Here is a 24603-nt window from a genome sequence, read left to right as displayed (position 1 = left end):
AAATGCCATAATAAAAGATCCAATGTCATTGTTACAGAACGATGACGGTGAAGAAGACTACCCGCAGCGGCGGTTTCGCTGCGTGCGTCGCGCGACAGAAACTCCACAACAACAACCAGTTCGACATCCTCGCCATCAAGCCTACCAACCCCACCACCTACAACATCGTCGTCGGCTTCAACGAGAAAGACCAACTCCAACTCCTCACAAAGGACGATGAATTCTCAGAACTCAAAAACAAATACGAAAACATCTCCATCGACGACATAACGAACTGCGTCAATGTCGAAAACTACCCTAACTGCGAGAACACTCTAGTCTTTTACGTAACCAAAAACCTGACGAAAGAAGCGATAGCCCTCAAATTCGAAAACGAGCAGGACTTCAAGAGGATATATTTCACGTACAAATATTTCAAGATGCGTAATCGACTGACGAACAACGCCAACAATTACGCGAGTAGCGATAATTTGTTTTCGAAAAAGAAGACGTACGAGATATTTAAGAATAGGAAAAATAGTATCGACGATTACAGTTTCGAGAAAAGTCGAGCGGAGTTTGATTTGATGCAGACGACCGACAACGATCTGACGTACATGACGGTGCAGCAGAAGAATTACAATTCCCGATTCGATCAGCCGATGAGTCTCATAGACATCAGAAGCGAAGAGCCGGGCGAAATCGACAGTGTCATATATACTAACGTAGACATACCAACCAAACCTGACAGGAAAAGGCTGTTCCATAAAAAACCTAAAGCACCACCTCCTCCAGTACCTACAAATAATAAAGATAATCAAACGAAAGTACTTAAAGGAGAATTCGTTAGAGTGAACGTTGAAAGAGTTCCAGATGTGGTTCCTAAGGATAACAAACAAAGCAAAGTCCCTGATATCCTCATGTTTAGAGATAGTAAACCTAAGAAGAATGGTGCCAGCAATTTGTGGTCGGCCAGTAATAAAGGTGAGTTATCGTAACACAATTTACTTACCTCATTTTCAGTTCTTAATGTCTCACCTTTGTCAGAGAATACGTACAAACCGAAAGCAGACTCCACTATTCAGAGATAAGCAAAATAGTGATATAGGGCACCAGTTGAGAGACAGGGGTTGCAACACTTGCAACCCTCGGTCTGTTTCTTAGCTGGTTCAGCAAATAAACTTGGCTATTCAGCGTTGCACGCAGCTGGCACATTTCGTAGTTTGGGGCGTGCCTGAAGACTGGTTAGATCATTTTCCCAAAATCATAATTTACCTGTAGCATAATTTCTATTCGCATTTTTTCCTATTCTTAATTTACACCAGACGCATTAATTCCTAACATGATTTTTCCATTCGCATATTTTCCCATTAGACAATTTAGCCACTCACAAATATTTCTTACGGCGTTTATTCTATAATCAAAAAATCGATTACCCCACCCCACTTTCTTTTCAAAAAAACATTTAGTTCATAACTTAGCTAGACGCGGGGCTCCTATTTCTGGGCGGTTTGCCCTTCGGGCATCTGAAACTACCTAACGAACCTAACCTACCTAACCTATTAATTTAGTGTGACGTCCATGAAATCATTACACTTTGGGGAAAAAAGTGTAGGTAGGTTAGGTTCGTTAGGTAGCTTCAGATGCCCGAAGGGCAAACCGCCCAGACTCCAGCTCAGACCGCCCGTCTAGCTAAGTTGTAAACTAAATGTTTTTTTGGAAAGAAACAGTGCGGTGCGGACCATGGTAATATTATCGCCTAAGAAATAAAAAGAATGCGAATAAAACGACTTGGAAAGTATTAATTATGAGAAAAATTTAACCTAGGATAATAATGCGTCTGGTGTAAATTAAGAATAGGAAAAAATGCGAATGGAAAAATCATGTTAGGAATTAATGCGTCTAGTGTAAATTAAGAATAGGAAAAAATGCAAATAGAAATTATGCTACAGGTAAATTATGATTTTGGGAAATTGATCTAACCAGTCGTATACAATAATCACAAAATTCATCAAAGTGTGAGTAAACAAGCAAACCTGCCGCAATCGCGGATCATTAACAGTCTCTCATTAGAATGTCGTGCGATAGAAAGTTTGCATCAATGCGGTTGATTAGCAATCACAGAAAACTTAGCAATCTAACCCAAGAGCTTCCTTGTTTTGCAAAGAAAACTAGGAAATAAAGAATCACGAATTGATCTAAAACCCCATTGCAGAATGATTTGCTAATGAAATATTACCATTTAATTTATCTTGCTCAAAGAATAATTGCTATAAACGGCAGGGTAGAATTTTTTACCAAATGTCTACCTCATCTCAGGCGATTGATAAAAAAGCTGCGGTGTGAATTTCTAGTAGGAGGTAGCTGAGTTTTGGGGTTAAAAATACATTATATGTAGGTATTACATTGTTATTTAACATAATACAAGCCTTCAGCCAATTCGTACCTATTACCTAACCATATAATAGCTTCTTACCAACTGCTTCAGTCAAACGGTAGATCTATAATTATTTTGATTGCATTAAGAGTTGATATATTATTATCGTGATACAACTTACACTGGTGATTCACTTTCATTATTTCTCAAAGCTTATGTCCATTTCCAAAGGTAACGTACTAGGTTATACACATTACTTGTCTCTGGTAGTGAACAAAAAAAAACAACGGGTTGTACTCCGGGAGTGCTGGCAGAAGTGAAAACTCAGTCACTATTGCAAAATGTCTGCAGCACTATGTATAATTGCGGTTAACGCCATCTAGCGTTATTCGTCGCATTACTTGAAACCCCTAAGCACATCACTGTCCGTACTCGAGTTATATTAATACCAGTTAGATGGAAACTCACTAGATGGCATTTAAATCAATAAAGAAAAACTCAATGACATTGTAAGTTTTTCGATCAGGTCACGTGTCCGTCTTACGGTCACGTGATCTGTCGCGAATTTAACATTTTTTCCCCACCTCAAAAAGTGCACAGCGCCGCTAAAGAGTTTTCACTTCAAAAATCGCAGCCTTTTATTTTAGAGTCTGTTCGGAAAGAGAAGAGTCGTGGAATGTATTGGGCCCCATACATTCCACGACTCTTCTCTTTCCGCACAGACTCTAGTTGTATAACTTTGTCAGTTCGACAAACGAGCAATTCTTGTTTATTTCGGGGATCTCGGAAACGGCTCTAACGATTTCGATGAAATTTGCTATATGGGGGTTTTCGGGGGCGAAAAATCGATCTAGCTAGGTCTTATGTCTCTGGTCTCTGGGAAAACGCTGGTTTTTGAGTTTTTATATATTTTCCGAGCAAAGCTCGGTCTCCCAGATATTGATTGTTAGTTAATATGATAATTATTGATGCTTAGTATGATTGTTAACGAACGGAAAAAAACATTGTGAATAAGTAAGAAACCTTAAATTATTACTTTTATGAAGCAATTGAAATAAATATTACGAACGTGGGCGTTTTGTTTTCTATTATGTTCCTAATGATGCATTGTTAAAAGTAAACGAGCAATTTTATAGCAGTGCTAGAAACTTCGGAAAATAGTCGTGTTAGGAAACAACCGATAATCGATGGTTTACAAACTATTTCACAAACGGAGTCTTACACGACGGTAAACATAATGTACACACAGTTTGCAGGCTAGGTAATCGAGACTTTGCCGGTCAGTTTTAGTTTTAGTTAACTAAATAACACGAAGATTATCTGACGTATTTGCTAGCGGTTAAGTCAAAACTGCACATACCTATCTAAAAAAGATTTGAATTAATGTGTTGAAATTATATAGTTTTTTCTTTACAAGAACTTTCGTCAAGTTAAAAATCAGCCCGAACAAACACAGAATGCCAAATGCGAAGTTTAAAATGCCAAGGCCAGAGATGTCCGTCGCTTTCGTAACCGGTCATTCACTCGCTCACCAAATCTGCCACAGACAATAGACGTAACCATAAAGTAAGTATAGTATAGAGTAGTCGGCCCATACAAGCCTCGCTTAGTTCCACAAAAATTCAAGAGATGTCACTCAGAGCACCATTGGGCCTAAATATATATTTGTGTTATTTCAAATCTTGCCAATTTTTAAATTAACATGTATAGTTCTAATTTATTTAGCATATTACAACAAAAACCTTTTAAAACATCCATTTACACATAGTAAATCGACGCAGAAAAAAATTAATAAATAATGGCCTGAACTATTCTAAGCGCCATCTATCGCATTACTAGACAGTTAGTTTCTTGCCGTTGTAACACACTAAATAGCTCGATTGTTTGAGAAAGACTATCAATAGATGTCACTGTAGTAAATCCTCATACTTTATGATCATATCAACATTATTAAGTAATAATATAATTTATCTCAAAAATGGACGGCAAAGTCGACGTTGCCGGTTAAAAAATAGGTCGCGAAGTGTGTAGTTTATGGTCATTCTAAAAATTAAAAACATTGCAGTCTCGATTTCGGGACTGCAATGTTGCATACAAATTCCATTATTAAACGAGTTCCAAACTTTTTAAAACTTTAAATGGCCTTATCAAATGCATGCATAGGTCCATTAAACAGCCAAACAGATGATCAGCACTTATTATTATTATAATGTTGGTACCGCGACTATTTAGGTGTCTCAAATACGTTGGCGTATTTTCAGCAGAAAAATACACTTCAATTTTTTTTTAAAGGCGGCAAGCAAATCTTTTTAATGGTTTTACTTTTCTCTGTGAAAATTAGAACGTTGCTTCTGTAAAATATTTCTATTTCTTGCACCATTTTTGAGAAAAGCACTATATATGACTCGGCTGGAAGGCTACTTGCTGGCTTCGGATTCAATTAAACGGACTCCCAAGGTCGTCCGTTTAAAACGAATCCTCAGCCTGCAAGTAGCTACTTCCGAACCTCGACAATAATGTACTATTGTTCTTAGAAACGTGATAATATTAAAATATATTAAACCTACATGGTATCATCACCCACACTGTTAAGTGTTAACTGTACCGATGTACAGTTAGGAGTGTTGCTGTTTGTATATTAATTTACTTAACCTTACGCATTGCAAAATTGTCCTCATATAGCTATACATATATTTTAGGACAGTCTTACACTAAGCGACCTACTTGGTAACAAAACATTGTAAATTCTTGAGCAGTTTGAATAGCAGGGCAGGTGACAAAAACTTGCTCAAAAGCATAGAAGGTAGCATCCTATAGAAGTGGTCTACGCGTGCCTCCGTGAGGGACAAAACATATAAATTCGACCAATCATAGCGTCGCATTGCGCCGCTATGATTGGTCGAATTTATTTGTTATGGTGGGCAACCAATGAATTCGACCAATCACGGTGGTCAATTTACGGTGGGGAATAAAACAAGATGTGAGACTGTGACAAGGACAAACAATAATAGCGCTTTCGCTGCTACTCCTACTGAAAGATACATAAGACTATCCCGTTCTGTCAGTTATCCCCTGCTTCTATTCATGCTCAAAAGAGAAGAGACATCCGACATTTAAAAAAATATCCCTATATGTATGAGAGCAATAATACAATGTAAATACATACATATCTTATATTTTGTGATCATATAAAAGCTGGAAGTCCTAGGTTCGGATCCCCCTAAAAGTGTATTAATATGGTGTCCCATGGTGGTGGCCCATTTGTCCCCGCCGCCATACAAGAGGTGTGGACAGATGGGAATAGATATAGACCATTAATATATACACACACAATTAAAAAACAAATAAATGTCCTATGAGGATTTGAACCCAGGACCTCCTACTTCATAGGCAGAACAGGGTCACTGTCACTACTGACTAGCTAGGAGGCCGTAGAAATAATATACAATTTATATATGTTTAAATTAAGTACAGTCAGCGTCGTATAGTAGGTCGCATCCAAAGTATTCAAATAGTTCAGTTCGCCATACAAATAATATGGTGTACCGAACTATTTGAATACTTTGGATGCTACCTACTATATGACGCTGACTGTACTTATATAACAATTAACAAATCAGACTGTTAGCCACAGTTTAATGGCTAATCTAGGATTAAAACTTTTTAGTGGCTTGCCATTATGTTCAAAACATTTAGCTTCATACCACATCAAATATTTAAGTTTACCGCCCCATTGCCCGCCAGCATTGAACAAATTGGTTGTTAGTGGGTAGACAAAATAAAGTCACTATCATGTTAAACATTGAATTTATTAATTGTATTTTATTATTTTTAAGAGAATCTTCATAGCATGTGTCTGTCCGTTGAAACAGGAATCAATCTCAACCATCTTCCATTCAAAATATTTTACTTGTGGTACAGTCGCCATCAGATATATCGGAGCGGCCAAGGCGCTCACAAATATCTGAACACGCCTCTATTGTCAGGGCGTTAGAGTGCGCGTTCAGATATTGTGAACACCTTGGCCGTTCCGATATATCTGATGGCGACTGTACAGAGATGCATTGACTATTTCATCTTCACTCTCTTGTTGCATACGAGTACATTGTAACTTCTAGTGGCTAGAGGCTGGGTCCTGAAATCAGAAACATATTTTTTATATATAAAATGTAATAATATCACAATAAAGTCACATTGCCTTCACATTGGAGTCTGTTTGCAAATTGATTACATACATTTGCTTACTTTCACTTGCATTAAGTGGCAAACACTAACCATTGTATAGATTTAGACCAAGAAAAGTCTGCAGCGATATTGATCGCCTGCGCAGTACATGTGTTATTTTAAATGTCCAACGTCTTTGAAATTATGATGTATCAATAACAGATGCACTGCGTGGGCTATCAAAATCGCTGCAGAATTTTCTTGCTCTAACTCTAAATACTTTGGAATCTTTCGCTTGCTCGGGTATCAATATTAGCATGGGGGGTTAAAATAAAACTTGACAATAGTTATTAGTGGGCAAGGGGGCAAAGCAGTTGTTTAACCGCTCATGCTAATGTTGATTCCAGAGCAAGCAGAAGATTTGAACTATGAGCGTAGCGAGTGGTTCGAGAAGTGGAATCTTGAGCGTTGTGAGAATTCAAGGCACGAGGGTTAAACAAACATTGCCACCTAATGAAACACAGAATTTATCACCATGCCAAAGCAGGGAAAATACCAACTATAAAATACCAAAAAAATCAAATCCACATGAACATTATAAAGAATTTATAATTCAAAATCATCATTTAAAAGTAAATTTAGTTTTCTCATTAGTATTTGAACAATCAAGGGGGCCTTTACCAGTTGGTGTGGTGATAAATTATTTAATTAACCTTTGTATTCAAAACAAACTTACCTGAAGTGTTAATTTTTTATCATTTATTGGCAAACAGTAGACACTGTCAGATTCATATGTAGATCTTACGATGAGTAGTGTTCCGTTACTACATCGGCAATTCACGTCATCATCACAGGTCTTTCCGTCTATTGCAGACGATTTATGCATTGCTGTTTAGACAACGGGTTTGGTGACTGTGGAGGCCGATGCGTGAGCGGCACGACCTCCCATATTTTGGGCACATATCACGCTTAGCACAGTCTTTAAAGCGCCACATCGGTCTTCCAACGTTCCTTTTAGCATACCTACGCAACTGCACCAAGCAAGACACGTCTAGGTATTCTATTCACGTACTTGTACTATATTTCAAATGAAGCTATAATATGAAATTAAAAAGTTTGTATAAACAGAAACAAAGCAAAGGCAACAAACGCGGTGCCGCTTTGTGGCGACTTGACTACTTGACAGTTAATTTTTAGTGTTGCCGTTGAAAGTTCTTTCTTGTCCCTAAATAGAGCTTTTATGATTTATTATTATACAATATTATTAGTTCAAATAAAATATGATATTCCAAAAGACTACAAATAATATTATATAGTACTTAAATTCCAAAATAATGATAATTATGCCTCAGTGTCCATTTCTGCTTTTTTAAGGAACAGGCGTATAACATTACCCTGAAGTAGGGGACTAATTTTAAAATAGCAATAATCATTACTTGATGCTCTTGATGCCGTTTTTGACGTTTCTGTGCACGCTGTTGTCTGTCGATACTTATAGGTCACATAATTAGTGATACAAACACCTGCCTGGTCAATATACGCAAAATTAGATATATTTATTCTAATTATAACAGATAAAGTTTATTAAAACAAACATTAAATGCTTTTGTGTAATAATTTCAGGTTTGATAGGTACGGGTTTTGCCATGGGAGAAGTTGAAAAGGAACGTTATGAAAACATATCTTTGTATGTATAGGTACTAAGATGGTACAAATCATGTACAAATCTGTTGCTTAAAAATAAAAGCACGACGCGACGTTGCCAAACTGCTATGAGTTACTGCGAAGCGAGTCCAGTTTAACTCGACAACGTCGCATTGTATTGTTACAATAGGGTATTTTCGTACTAGTCAAATCAGTTACTTTTTTACAGTTATTGCAATGCAACTTGTATCGTAAATTTTTAGAAGGCACGATAAGAGTGAATTGAGCATGAATTGAGGTATTTTATCTCATTAGGATCGAAAGAGCTCGTGAATTTGAGTACAAATAACACAAAAGTGGCAAAAAAGTACACAATATAAAAAATGGCAAAAAATAGTAGTTTTCGATATAAGTGCGAGAAGTATGTCATTTTGCACGAGTACCGAGCTTTCGATTTTTCCGGTAATATACTGAGGGGCTACCGCCAAAACCGAAATTCGCAAATTGCGGGGATCTTTCTCTTTTACTCCAGTGCAGGCGTAATTAGAGTGACAGAGAAAAATGCCCGCAATTTGCGAAATTCGATTTTCGCGGTTATAGCCCTGTCACTTACAACGGATGCCTTTGCTTTGATATCTGGTGGCGTTAAATTAACTCCAAAATCGTATGAATCACTCATTTTTATTTAATAACTTATGCTTTCTTGGCAATTACTTACAAACATAAATCACTTTAAATGTTGAATAAAAAAGGCGGGAAGGGAATAAAAAAAGTTTTACTTTTAATTGCCATGTTTTTCAATGTGGATTCTGTTGTCACTGTTGTCAGCATTATGCCAATTGAAGAGAAATTGTATTATTAAAATTAATAAAATTAATTTTCAGAACATATAATTATACATGGTCAACCAGATCTTGACAGTAGAAAAATGCGGCAAATTTGAAAAATGTAGGCGCGAAAGGATATCGTCCCATAGAAAATTTGAATTTCGCGCCTTTATTTTACTGACAAGATTTGGTTGACCAGCTATATGTAAAAAAACATGAATCTTTTTTTATTTCATTATATTGATATATATCTAATTAATTACATTTATATTAAGTGTATAAAGTGTATTGTACGAACGTCAGCTTCATTCAGTCGCGCGTTGTTCAAGTAATACTATTGGGTCTCGAATAATACTCCTTTATGCCCAATCGCGCGTTGTTCAGGTGGGTCATTTATAAGCGGGTCTCGCATAATACTCATTTATTTAAAATGTATCAATCAGATTACTTTTTAGCACTAGTGTAAAAAAATCAAACTTTACGCACAATTTGCAGCTACAAAAACTAAAAACTTTTTGAGCAATTGGATTAAAAAAATATAAAGAAACGCTCAAGTACCAGTGGCATGGTGGCATATAGACGGACTTACGCCAGTAGTAATGTCTAATCCTTTTGCCATGCACCAATGGTAGCATGCGCAAAATTATTATGACAGGTATTTATTTTCAGCCGGTTTAAATAGTTTCGGCAAGACTTATGTAGCATTCTTATAATATATAAATATTATCATCACCACAGTATCGTTTTCCGAAATTACTTTATGGTTATACCGTTTGGCTACGCTATTTCTCTGTACCCTGCCTCTCCCTTCCCTCCCTGTACTCCTTAAGTACCCGAACTCTCTTTACTCCTACTGAAAGATACATAAGACTATCCTGTTCGGTCATTTCCTTCCACCCCTCATGCTTGATCCAGTTTTAAACTAGATTCATGATTTATTCAATACGCTATAAAGCGACATCTGTTGATTACTTCTAATCGTTGGCAACGACATATGTCTACTAACTTTCAATGAAGACGTATAGATGTCGTTAGGAATTCTATGATTTGGATGTGACACAGCGCCATCTTGTATCCATGATAGGCAACAGTGCATTTTCATTGACGCCATCTAGTAATGATGCGCTTTTAGGCGGTCACATTTGAATGTATGGGATAGCAGCGTCTGTATATATGTAGTCTGTGACGTAACGAGCATTTGAATTCCGTGAACATAATCTGTGGTAGTATGTAATGGGGGCTCACCTGTCAAATTGTATAAGAATTACGTAGAGGATTAACATCAGTTACTCGTATAAAAAAAACCGGTCAAGTGCGAGTCTTGACGTGAATGAAATGTCTTTAAAAAACCCGTAGGGGTCGGATCAAAAACTATGTAATTAAGTCCGACTCACGCTTGACTGCACATTTCTAATTGGTTTACCTGTCTATATCTATAGGTAAAGATCTATTTTGTGTATTTTTCCAAAATTTTAGACCCAGTAGTTTCGGAGATATTTCGGAATTACCCGAATTCACCTTACCTATTTATTGTAACCTAGATTTCAAACTTTATTGTTTAAGCGATTTTCCATCCGATCGTTAACTCTATCCCAAAATTAGCTAAAAATGCCTATTTTTAGGAAAGCGACTGCCACCAATGCCAACTGACCTTACAACCATTCCGAATTTGTCAGATTCCATAGCTACATCCTTTGAAATTATTGTTAATAGTGCATAATGATTTTTGAACTGATACCTACTTTAAGATGTAAACGAAAACGGAAATAACTACTTATTAATATGTATACTTACATATTAGGTTTCACATATGCTTCAAGACCCAGACCAACTAAATTCTGAATATGTATACTTACTTACTAATTTGAGGATCAACATTATTGTAAGTAAATGTTTATGGTAGAACTCAAGGTTAAAACTAGAAGTACTTGGATATTGTAGTGATTATGTCATTTCTGTATGAGAAGTGTTTAAATTTACTGATGATACAAGTCGTGTTTTATAAGTTAAGTAGTACCTAACGTGTCACGATTTTTAGGGTTCCGTACCCAAAGGGTAAAAACGGGACCCTATTACTAAGACTCCGCTGTCCGTCCGTCCGTCCGTCCGTCCGTCTGTCACCAGGCTGTATCTCACGAACCGTGATAGCTAGACAGTTGAAATTTTCACAGATGATGTATTTCTGTTGCCGCTATAACAACAAATACTAAAAACAGAATAAAATAAAGATTTAAGTGGGGCTCCCATACAACAAACGTGATTTTTGACCGAAGTTAAGCAACGTCGGGCGGGGTCAGTACTTGGATGGGTGACCGTTTTTTTGCTTGTTTTGCTCTATTTTTTGTTGATGGTGCGGAACCCTCCGTGCGCGAGTCCGACTCGCACTTGGCCGGTTTTTTTTTCGAATGATCTACCAGTTTGCACAAACAGTTTTTTTTTAACAATCAGTCATGATTGTATTCTTTAATTTAGACATCATCTTAATTTTTCTTTAAATTTATATATATATATATAAATATAATATAAAATGTAACTTAATTAACAATTAATTGCTTGGTAACTACAAGATTGATTTAGTGTGGGGTACGAGGTAGTAGCACTTGGTTACTGGGGCGTCAGTTTAATCAAAAAGTAGGTACATGTAGTAAGTAGGTACTGTTACGATAGATGTATCTACGTGCATTTCAAAGGGGTTTACATAAATACAATAAGAAAGAAGAATTCGATATTCCAGTTAGTTAAGTACTCTTTACTCCTAGTTACTTAGTTACTAGACCGCTGTGTTTCGAACAGTCGCGAGACTGCCAATTTCCTATATATTTTTTTTCTTTTTTCTTTTTTTTTCAAGCCATGCATTGGCATTGGACTTGATTTTGTCTCCAATTATTTTTAGATCAGAGACGATGATGAACTGACGTAACGTAAAGTAAGTACGTGGGTATGTAACTGTACATATTGGCAGAACATTACATACGATATTATGCCATGATTACTACATATGTTTTTCCTATATGTCAGTCTTTCGTTAGATCTATAACAAGTGGAAGTGGAAACCTATTTTAAACGGAAATTAAAGCGTATTTACGATATCATTAACAAGATGTATAAGTACTACAGTAAGTATTTATGATTATTATTCATGTGCGTTAGAAATGATTAGTTACTTGTTTATCCCTATTATTATTGTGGCAATCATCAAAATCCATCAAAATCAAAATCCGTTGCGTAGTTTTAAAGATCTAAGCATACATAAGGACAGACAGACAACGGGAAGCGACTTTGTTTTATACTAGGTATATATGTAGTGAAATTAACAGTACCTCGCCTGCGTCACACCACCGGTCGCAATCCAGATGTAACATTAAGGAAAATTTACGTGAAACCCGTATAATAAACACGTTAAACTTTACGACAACCGAGTGATGAATTGGCAAATGTTGACAGATACTTACACATCCTCTTTATGTTGTGAGTTGTGACAGACGCCCATACATGGTATTGCATAATTTACTTCATCCTTTGATTCAGGTGGCTAGTGTTATTCATTTTGTATTAACACCTATATTCCTTTTCGGTGAAGGAAAAAATCGTTACATAACTAGACTGAACCCAATAGGTAAGGTATAATTTCCCTCTAGGTTGATGTGCTTGAAAAGTAGCTTTCGTAAAAACCAGTTCCTGCGACAAATTTTAGAAGGTTGTGTAAAGGCCTTAGTAGGATGAAACTAGGAAAGGGTCATGGTATAATAATATACTCTCTTCCGACTTGACCTTGACCACGTGACTGACACAAGCCTACGTCATCATGCGACAGCGCTATATGATAATATGCGATAGCGCTATATAAAGTGGCAATGTTATTGTGACGTAGGCTTGTGTCACTCTAGGAAGAGAAGACCATGTTTTATTAGACTATGGAAAGGGTTAAGGTGAAATAAACATATCGTGTTTTAAAAGTTTAGGCACTCGCAAAGTTGACACTGCAGAAAGCGGAGAGAGCGCGGATATGTTTCACCAAACATCCGCGATTCGTACAATACAAACAATCGCTCGTTTACCGTGTGCACGACGTATATTGTCTTGGGTGGCGCGGGCGCAAGTGAGTTTGGACTATGTTTGGACCAGAGTAACGTGAACTCAACAGTGGCGTATTTTAAGATTTGGCGCCGAGCAGGCCTACGCCTGCTGGATCAGATGGTATGATGGATCAGATAGATGGCTTTATCCCCGCAATAAAATGACACTTTTTAATACGGCATGATTGAAAGAGACAGACATGACTGTCATTATCAAGCTGACACTTAGATAAAATCAACCATCATATCTGCATCTGCATGAAGGTTTGCCATCCCATACCTGACCAAAGCTGTTCAAGAAGTTCTGCTTACTCCGCCCCTCGAAGGCCCCGGAGCCCGGAGCTCAGCGATCCAGAAAATAGTCATACAAATTAAGATCCTTGGTCTTGGGACTTTACCAAGAAAAGTCGGAGATCAACAATGATTGGTCTGGGCCAGCATAATAGCAATAACAGTTTAGGACCTGTGGCAGTGCCTTGTGCAATTAGAACTGGTACTTGATGAGCAAATACTAACGCATTAGGAAAGTCAACAGCGAATATTCTAAATCGTATAATTTTAAAACCTGCGTTAGATGGGTATACTGAACTTTAAAATCCACACGCAACTGAATGAAGTTATGTAAGTTGGTCTTTAAATTGGTTATAGAGATTCATGAAATAAAACCACGAATTTTCTATATCGCATACTGATAACTCTTATAAGAAATACATCCCGACTTTTCGGGATACACATGTTAATGATATTACGCATTATAATTCGCTTTGTTTCATGAATCTTTATAATTTTGAATAGACAAGTATGGTTTTGAAAATAAGTTCATATCCCACAACCAATATAATATTTATATGCCTATGCATGGACCTAGAATATTACGGACGGACTGTCACCTAAGACAAACTGTGACACTGCAATGGCGGACGGTTTGAATGTGTGCGTGTAGACGAGTGTTACCATGTAACACAAATTCTCCCCTAATGGTGAAACAATTATTTTTAATATCGTCCTTGTTTTCAAATAAAAAAATTAGGACAGTTTTACGTTAGACAATAAAAAAGGTGTGTACGTATCTGATTTTATAGGTCTTGAAAATGCGCAATATTGCACAATTACTTTGTGCAATCTTTATTTTCAATACCTAATGATATTTAGCATCGTAATGAAATCAGTTCGTCACGTTTTTTTCATTTATACATTTAACTTGAAACATATCTGGTTTTCAACAAAAAAATTATAATACATAACAAACAAACGTTAAGTATCGCTCCTTAGTATCGGTAAATTACCATACCGACCTAGTTTGAAATGCACAATCAATAATTTAACCATTTACCTAAATGATCTCTTAATACATAATGATTTAATAAGAAGGGTATCAATTACCCTACTTTCGGGAAATTACCCTATTCATGTTACTGATCACACTCCTGTTTTGCAGTTTGATAATTTATAAACAACAAATTATCGTGATTTTACGTACTAATTGATAAACTTAAGTATGAAAAGTTATTCCGTGACTTTTTTCTTTCGATCGGTACAATTCTAGCAGGATTTAGCTACGCATGCCGGCATATTTTATATTTTTCTTCGACATGTTTACTTCAATGACGTTTCGATTCGTCTGACGGCAAACTGGTGGATGTGGGCTGTCAATGTGTGTGTGTCACGCGTAAATACTTAGAAACTGGTGGATGTTGGAATCACAGTTGTGTTGTAAGCGAAACTCTGTCCGTAATATTATAGGTTCATGTGCCTATGGTTCGTCTGTATGTATCGAATTCAAGAGGCACTGTTCACAGAAAACTAACGATTTTTATTACATAAAAACTACTAACATAAGTATATACAGTAAGTACTCATACGTAATACTCAGGAATACGACCGTGCTCAGAGTTTGTTGGTTTACTCCGTGTATTTCAAAATCTTGGTCTGTCCATATTTCTACAAGTTTAGTTTGTTAGCATAATGGGCACTCTATTAGGCACGTCTAATATTTACCATATATTCCGTTGCAGAAATCTTCCTTGTGAAAGATTTGCTCGGCAACCTAATGCACTTGGTTAGCTGGTAGTTTAGACGAGAGATAATCTTTTGCATAATAGTTTTATGTTAGTTGCGTAGAGTCCGTTAAAGCTAACTTTCCACCGACTTTAATAGAACATAGTGAGGGCGTGTCATGATAATTATATACATCATATTTTCATAGAAATTTTACATTAATGAATCAGATGATGCCCCACAATGACGAATCCAGCAACATAGAAACTAGTTTGATGTATTCAAAAGGTACTTACTTTATTACAAGATACAGTACGTAGCGGCCTCCTTTTTAGGGTTCCGTAGCCAAATGGCAAAAACGGAACCTTATAGATTCGTCATGTCTGTCTGTCTGTCTGTCTGTCTGTCTGTCTGTCTGTCTGTCTGTCTGTCCGTCTGTCTGTCCGTCCGTATGTCACAGCCACTTTTCTCCGAAACTATAAGAACTATACTGTTGAAACTTGGTAAGTAGATGTATTCTGTGAACCGCATTAAGATTTTCACACAAAAATAGAAAAAAAAACAATAAATTTTTGGGGTTCCCCATACTTCGAACTGAAACTCAAATTTTTTTTTTCATCAAACCCATACGTGTGGGGTATCTATGGATAGGTCTTCAAAAATGATATTGAGGTTTCTAATATCATTTTTTTCTAAACTGAATAGTTTGCGCGAGAGACACTTCCAAAGTGGTAAAATGTGTGTGTCCCCCCCCCCCCTGTAACTTCTAAAATAAGAGAATGATAAAACTAAAAAAAATATATGATGTACATTACCATGTAAACTTCCACCGAAAATTGGTTTGAACGAGATCTACTAAGTAGTTTTTTTTTTATACGTCATAAATCGCCTAAATACGGAACCCTTCATGGGCGAGTCCGACTCGCACTTGGCCGCTTTTTTTTAAATTTCTTTCGTTAAATTGAAATAATCACGATTATTTAGCAGTGGCGCTAGTGTGCACGTTGATGGTCTCTTAAAGCTGCTCAGATTGATTGTGAAACGTATCCTGTCAACAGTACGAAAATATATTATTTCGTAATACAAGATGCATTCAGCTACCGTCTCGCATCATTGTGCATTCAATCCACATCGTGACTGTCGTAACGAAATTTGATTGAATAAATTCGGTACAGCAATTACGTGGGAAATGCGAATTGAAAAGAATGCATTTTTTCGTTGAGAAACTCTCTTCAATTCATTTTACGACTGAGTTTTACATAACTAAGAAGCTACTCTCAGACGTTTTTAGCTGAATTGACAAACAAGATAATGTGATCATGTGACACGAACATGGCAGCAGCAATTATACTAAAAGAAAACTGCTGACACGTCGCATCGCCATGATGTCTCTTGTCTTAATCTGTTGGTCCAGATGTACCTATTTGTTTACACTGTGATGGTGGCAATCGCGTCAAAGATACAATATGGAGGATATGCGATAAACGACAAATGCAACTCCGCGGTATTCGGAAAACAAGATCCGTTCTAGAGAAGAGAACGATACGATATGTACTAGATACCTACCAACTAGTTTAGATTTCAACTAGATATCTTTTGCAGCACAATTCGGGCAACCAATGTCACTTTTACGTTGAATTATCGTTTCAAAATCGTTTTTTGAGATCTAAAAATACATAGGTAATAACCAGACGTTTTATACATTGTGAAAATCGTTCAAGAGTACCTACCTATCTCCAGAATCCCAGAAATATCAAATTTGACAGGCTAGATCTTAAAAATATCGTTGTCGTATCTTGGTGATGTCTAATAGATATCTAGTTCAACATCCGAATCGGGCCCACTGTCGACTGGCAATTTAAACATTGCATAAAATATTGTGTTTACGACTCCTCTATTTTTACAACTAGGTACTATTAATCTTTAAAGTAAAACAATAAAAGGTTGTTAAAACTAATAAACAAAAGCATAGCATTAATTAGAGAATGTGGCGCAACAATGCTTCGAAATGCAATTGCCTTTATACATTCAAAAAGTTTATATAATCGAGTTCGTCTGAATATGTTCATCAGCAGACTTACTACAATTACAGCTAAACTAATTACGCCTCTATAATTAGTCAAACTTGACTTGCCCTAATTAAAATTTGATTTAAGCTTCAAAGCAACAGATAAGACTAAGCGTCAAAACTATTTCACAATTTTCTAATAATTAGGTATATATACAAAAATATAGTATCTAAATATGAAACATAAAAGCAACCAAGCGTGGAAAATAATTTTCAAAGAAAAAAGAATCAGATTTACATATAAATTTTATTTCCTGCATTTGTATGTACTACCAGTACTGAGTGACCACCATACAGTATAGTCACGCAACTAGCCAAAGCCTTCGATTAAAGTTTAACGAGTGTATGTTAGGCTCGCCACAGACCGCAGAGCTGACACTCCAACCGCACAGACTATTCAACGCCTCATGAAGACCAGGATAAGTGTTTCGTTGGACATTACTGGAAATAGTTGGAGAGTGCCGCTTGACACCACGCTCCTGCCCTTGCAGCACACCGTCTGCACACCCTCTGGGGCATTCCACATAAAGGTCTACTTTGCTACCGCAATAACCTGCAAAAATTTGTTTAATACCGTTGAAATTAAAGCTATGTTATCAAACGCTATCGTGACAAATAAAGAATCCAACACTTTTCTGGAATGCCCCATCAGCTTAAAAATCTACGGAGATCTTGCTCATCATACTGTACAGTGTACACTAGTGGCAACGAGTCAATAATATTCGTAGACAAGCCGGCTTAAAAACCTCGCTTTTCTCTTTTCAAGCTCGAGGAAAATTGCTCAACAGTCTTAAAATTGGAGAAGCCGATGGTACTTGAGTTCTATCTCTCGAGGTCACGTTATACTGGTTTGAAGATTCGATCCGCCTGCGCGCACGCAACTACAGCTCATAAACGTCCATATTGGCCAGCCAACAATGCACAGTGTTGGACCGTTACTGGCTTCTTCGGAATTAGTTCCTGAAACTCTGGAGTAATCATAGTATTCAATTTGTGCAAGTGGTTAAAGTACTTGACATGAATAGTTTTGCGTCTTTAACAACGAGGAATCGAGTAACATGGTTAACTAGCGACCCGCCCCGGCTTCAAACGGGTTAACAAATTATACATAAACCTTCCCCTTGAATCACTCTATCTATTTAAAAAACTTCATCAATATCCGTTGCATAGTTTTAAAGATCTAAGCATACAGACAGCGGGCAGTTACTTTGTTTTTTACTATGTAGTGATTTATTAGAACAACAGGAATTCTCAATCAAAGAACGAAGCAAGGAGGCATGGGAAGAAAAGGTCGATTTTTTCGAGGTGGATACGATTTTTTTCTATGTGATCGAGGCGCAACGGTAATTGCTAGCACCCATAAGTATACTGTGTAGGCTTCCAATGTACTTATGTATCTAGATGTGCTTTCGCTTAAGCTAAAAGATACATAGCTGTCTAGGCGGCCTAGCCAAGGTGACAATTGTTATCGCTTCGCCATCGAATCGCTTTGTGTCTCTCTATCACTCTTCCATATTAGTGCGACAGTGACAGTTGCGTTTCGATCGCTACGGAGCGTAAGCGATTGGCACGTTGGCTACGCGGCTAGGTTAGCAGATGATAAAGAACAAATATATCATACTCAGTAAAAGTATGATTATTTTAATTTTTATCACTTTAATCACGACAACCTGAAAAAAACCGGCCAAGTGCGAGTCGGACTCGCGCACGGAAGGTTCCGCACCATCAACAAAAAATAGAGCAAAACAAGCAAAAAACGGTCACCCATCCAAGTACTGACCCCACCCGACGTTGCTTAACTTCGTTGGTTCGTGAGATACAGCCTGGTGACAGACGGACGGACGGACGGACGGACAGCGGAGTCTTAGTAATAGGGTCCCGTTTTTACCCTTTGGGTACGGAACCCTAACAATAAGAAACGGAAGGTCAGTGTCGGCTTTTTTAACATGTTACGTACCTACTTCAAATCGACTGCTTTGTCATGTGAATATCGATGCGCGGCGTACAGTCAGCAGCAATAGTTGCTAAGCGGTCAAGTTGTTCAAAATGATCTTGACGCGACTTTATTGTTAAAAGAATTAATAAGAGCGCGTCAAGGTAATTTTGAATACCTCGCGCGCTTAGCAACTTCTGTTGCCTGTACATACATATGTAGCGGTGTTACTGGTGTTGCATTACCTGCAGGTGTTGATTTGACTCGCCGTCAGGCACTAATAGGCGCATATAAGGAAGCAAACGTTTTACATTTCAAAACGGCATTCTTTCACCCCAACCGTTCGGGACTTGCGCCGTTCTGGGTGTGAGGCGACGAAAGATCTGCGCGAGAGCCCTTCATGCTCGACCGGTACGTGTTTAATTACAGCACATGTGAATGTAACAGTAGGTAAAGTAGCTAGGTAGCTACCTAGTAGGTATTGGTGTCAAATGATGTTTTTCAAAACTTGCTCGGAATTTAGATCTTACACGTCTAAAACAAGATACCTACAAATATGGATAAGCACATAATTCTGAAATATAATATAATTATTTCACCTACATATGTGCGTAAATCTTCTTATTAATTCATTTCGAATGTTCTGTATTACGCCGGTTTACGCAAAAATGTATTGCAACAAAAAGGTACACGCATTGCATTCTCAAATAACGCTTAGACACCAACTCAGCTGCACTTGCAATGTCCACTTGACGAATTGCAATGTTGCCCTATTGTATCTAAAAGGACGTTTCTTAATAAGAATCAATTAAATTACACGTCGTTTTAAAACTAAGGCAAAATGTGCAGACGATTTGTATTGGTGACAAATCAACGAACCTAAACCCAACCAATTACATCAGTTTTGAGCTCAGCATTCCAAGCACGGGTTTCCGCACGGATCGCATACAAAAATTTAAATAAAGCCTAGGTGCAAGCTGTGCACATTGCCAAATTGGCGGGACAAATATTTGATTTAATACTGGTGATCGGTTGACATTTAGTTTTGCAGCTTTGGCCAGTGTTGTGATACTTGCTGTGAGGAGTGGAGCCTTCTAACGGATTTTGTATAAAGTTGGTAAAGTTGATATTTTCATTGGTTACATGCATATTGATCAAATTAGTCCGACTCTTTAAGTACTGGAAACTCGAAATTACATTTTTATATTTTTCTTTAAGTTCCTACTATATGTTTACTTTACCATCTTTAAGTGTCGAATATGGTCTGCGAGACAATAAATCTTTTATTTAACCTTTATTTAAGTACTTCCTTTGACCTTAAGTTTAGTTTGTCTACTATTCTCAGTTATCCTTATAGCACTTCCTTATATTTAGGTATCATCTTTCTAGCAATAAACAGGTTTACCAAAACTTGCCAACGGCAATGCCGTGCCGATTTACTATCATATAGCTATTAATTACACGCCAATGCAATGCCAATTAAATGTTACTAAACTGATAATTTATTTCTCGTAAAGTTTCGTAAATCGAGATATTTTTAAAGTTTAGTTTAAAATATTACATTATTTCATAAATTAATAAATACAATAATCCAATTTAAAAAAACACAAACAAAGACACTAAAACTACCTTAAAATAAAAAAGCACACTATTAATAAACTAACCTACTTATCGCCCCCATTCCGACCCCCACCCAGCCCAAAAGTGCCAAAGATATAATCATGTTAAACTGATAATTATGTTGCATATAATGATATATTTGTGAAGATAAACAATTAACGTTTATTTATGAAAATATATTTATTGAGACTCTTATTTTGTTGGACTTTTAAATCTCCTTTACAAAGAATGCAGGATTTTTTTTTGTCTAGGCCTAGGGTACTTAAGAAAGGTCCGCGATGATTTAGTACTGAGTCAAAAAGCACAAAAAAAATATATTATGGGCATCAGATTTTTTTGATCAGATGGGCAATCAAATGAAGGCGTAATTAGAGTGACAGAGAAAAATACCCGCAATTTGCAAATTTCATTTTCGCGGTTATAGCCCAGTTTGCAGTATTGTCATGTGCGTACAATGACCCTACAAATTGGCACATCCGATGAATGCTACCTTGCATCATTTCTATGTTGTTGCATTGCAGAAATGCAATATGAGTAACACAATTTTAGCAATTTTGCAATTATAAGAACGAACGCAACAAAATTATAGGCATTGAAATGAAAGGTTTTAGTTCCATGCAGGGATCGGAACCGGTTTTTTGCAAAAACTTCGAAATAACCATATTTTACGAATTATTTTACAGGTACTCGAAATGTAGGACTCAGTGGTGTGTTTAGGTAACGACTTCGTATTATTAGATTGCCAAATTAGAAATGAAATAATTAGCAAAGAACGAAAAAATACAGTTTCCGTTCCCATACAAAAAATACCGGTATCCGATCGCTGGTTCCATGTAAGTAGCGGCAGACCTGAGAGACTTCAGTATAAAGGATAACTCACTCAGACCGGGCTGACCGGGCCGTGTCCGGGCCGGAGCTTCCAGCGCTTACGATTCTATGACAGATGACAGTTGATCACGTGATGCTTTCCATAGAAAACGAAGCTCCGGAAGCTCCGGCCCGGACTCGGCCCGGTCTAACGTGAGTCATCTTTAAGAGTGAAGCAAGATGTTTACTGTAAAACCACCCAACTTAAACTTACATTTTGATGTCAAAATGATATTTATATGATCTCATATTGTTATCATTCGCCCGTGCGTCTCACTCACGCCAATAAAATATGTACCTACGCCAATAAGCCCGAGCGAAATGCAGGCGTAAATAAAAAAAATAATAATTTAGATATCAAAATTTAAGTTCGAATGGACCTCCAATACCATAACGGCCGGCCTTCTAGCCTAATAGTCGGTAGTGGTTCGGGTTCGAATCCTGGTAAGGGCATTTATTTGTGTGTTTATCACGGATATTTGTTCCTGAGTTAAGAATGTTTTATATTTATTTTAACACCACCTATTCGGAAAAGAGCTTTTTCTTCCCTGCTAGGAGGGGTCAAAGTGGCACTTTTCCTCCCTGCTCGGAGGGATCAAAGTAAGACTTTTCTGTTCTAGCATACTATTTTTAAATAATCTGTTTAAGCATCAGATTGTGTCAACACTAAGATTTTTTATTTTCCTCATAGTTGATGTGAAAAGCAGTATGTGTCACACGGTATCAAAATTATTTCGTCTTGGGCGTTAACACTTGAATCCCTCATTACGCTCAGGATTCTACTTTAGAATCCTTCGCTTCATTCAGGATTCAATGTACGACCTTGACGGAAATATATCATTTTGATTCCTTATTGTAACACAAACTACTATTAAGTATTCACTGGTTCAATTTGAGCAGTAAATAAAATGTTACAAGGTTGACAACATAGGTAACACTAACACCTTTTGAAATTTCACGAATATTTGTGAAACTTATTCAATTTTATAAATGCATATGCAAATATTGTCGCTAAATTCGATATTGAGTAAACTCGATAACTTATAAATAGTAATAAGATAACTTGGTTCAATAAACATTAGCTCGACTGATATTACACAATGTTGATTTTCTCACTTAAACTAAATGTTGGTAATGATAAGAATAATAATGATAATGATATACATAGCCTCACCTGACCTCATTTAATAGGTACCTACAGACCTATCTACATAAAATATCTTTATTTATAAAATATAATATATAAATAAAATAATTAAATAAGAGGTCAACATAAAACACAAACATAGAATAAATGAAGAACTAACTTAAGTAACAAAATACTACAACAGTACTTATTTAAAAGCCTATACCCCATTCCGGCTGTCCAAAAGTGCCAAAAAATACTAGCGGCATTGTAGCATTGTCCCTTCATAATAAGGCAAGCGAAATTTTTGACCAAAAACAAGATAATATTTACTCTGTCTCATTTTTAAAAACACCGCTATTAAGGAAACTTACATTGCATTATAATTGGTTCATTAAAAATGTATTGACCTCAGAGACTTAGGTAAATGTAAACTTGACCTCAAGTCACGCGATACCAAGTGGAACAATACATTGTTATGGTAATTCTTCTTGTTTATCTGCCATATTGTTTTGGGAGAGATAATATGAATTTGGTGTTCGTTACACGCAATGATTTTCATTTTTTTACGCGTGCCGAAAATTTTGTAGCCAAGGAAATGAAAAAAAAATCTTTTACCAAACATCCCTCCGAGTCATTCTCAGATAGCTCTGCATCGACAACGACTAAGAGAGAGGTCATATTAAGAACGAACGTAAGAAAGACGTTTGTGGTGATTCTTCCACGAAACCCTTTTTATGTCGGCGCAAACCTAGATAAGACGGACATTTCCTAAATGCATCACTAATCGTCACTTCTCTATGTTACAGTGGCGACTGGGTACGAGTCAGACCGCGAAGAATGGAGGAGCAGCCGCTCGCAGTTCTCCACCACCGCGTTCGACAGCCTCGCCCGCCCCACCAAGATGGCCATGGCCCTCACCCTCCGGAAACCCCCCAGGATCGACCCCGTGCCCCAATACTACCGGCTGGCCAGCGACCCCAAGCCTAAACTCACCCCACTACCCTTCAGGCCTAACAACTTCCTCCAACGACCACCCAGGCTCCCTAGGCCAACCACAGAAATCAAAAGAAACATCAACCTAACCACAGACCATCGCAAATACGCGTCACTGCAAAACCTCGACTTACCCATGAAGTTAAGCGAGAAGAACAAACCCGAGCCGAAGAAAACCAACTATTCCAACATATCACATCGGATTACAGGCTTAACCAACAAGCTGAGAGACCTAGGCAGTCCCAGCAATACTATTGGAAGGTTTAAAGCTCAGTCACATAATGATGTGGCTAATCTAAAGCCAGTACTGAAGACTAGAGACGGCCACGATGGCTCGAAAAGGTCTGTAGTGAGGACCTGTAGTGCTGAACCGCCAAAGAAAGTTACATTCAGTGCTTTTGCCACAGTCCAAGTGGTTTAGTTTTTAGTTGTATCATACGTATTTTAGTTTTACTTTAAGACAAGGCTAGGCCGGGATTTTTGTGTAAATACAATTGTATAAAGTTAATCTCCGCAAATAGAACTTTTTAAAAGTTAGTATTTTAGTCAAAATTATGTGTGGTTTTAAATGTGTGTTTACTTTATCATAGTTATTTATTATCATTTTAAAATGTACTGTCTACTTATGTACCTACTTTACTTCGTACAGTTTGACTATACTGCACCGCTTTATATCATTAGGTATATATCTTTAGTTATTTATGAATACGTTGCACCTATATAATTCGTATAAAAATTAATACATGATCGGCTCGGAAATAGAAGGAGCAGATTGTTTAATAAGTTCTGGTGGCTCTAAAATATTAAGATTAATAAGAACATGATTAGCCCGGGCTACGTGTCACAAAAGCGTCAAAATACTTCGACGTATTTGCTCAAATGCATCTCTATTACCTATCTTTGAAAAACAAAACGCGTATTTGAGAAA

The 24603-nt window shown here is 37.1% G+C and overlaps 1 protein-coding gene across 1 annotated transcript; it reads left to right on the top strand.

Moving 5' to 3' along the window:
• LOC134656884 (uncharacterized) lies at positions 1-24285 on the top strand. The gene is made up of 2 exons (XM_063512424.1): positions 1-963; positions 23489-24285. The coding sequence occupies exons 1-2, from the start codon at positions 42-44 to the stop codon at positions 24094-24096; spliced, it is 1530 nt and encodes a 509-aa protein (XP_063368494.1). The 5' UTR covers positions 1-41; the 3' UTR covers positions 24097-24285.
• Positions 24286-24603: the final 318 nt, after the last annotated feature.

This window comes from Cydia amplana, chromosome 19 (genome assembly GCF_948474715.1).
Source record: "Cydia amplana chromosome 19, ilCydAmpl1.1, whole genome shotgun sequence".
NCBI lineage: Eukaryota > Metazoa > Arthropoda > Insecta > Lepidoptera > Tortricidae > Cydia > Cydia amplana.
This window is presented reverse-complemented; position numbering and strand designations above follow the sequence as displayed.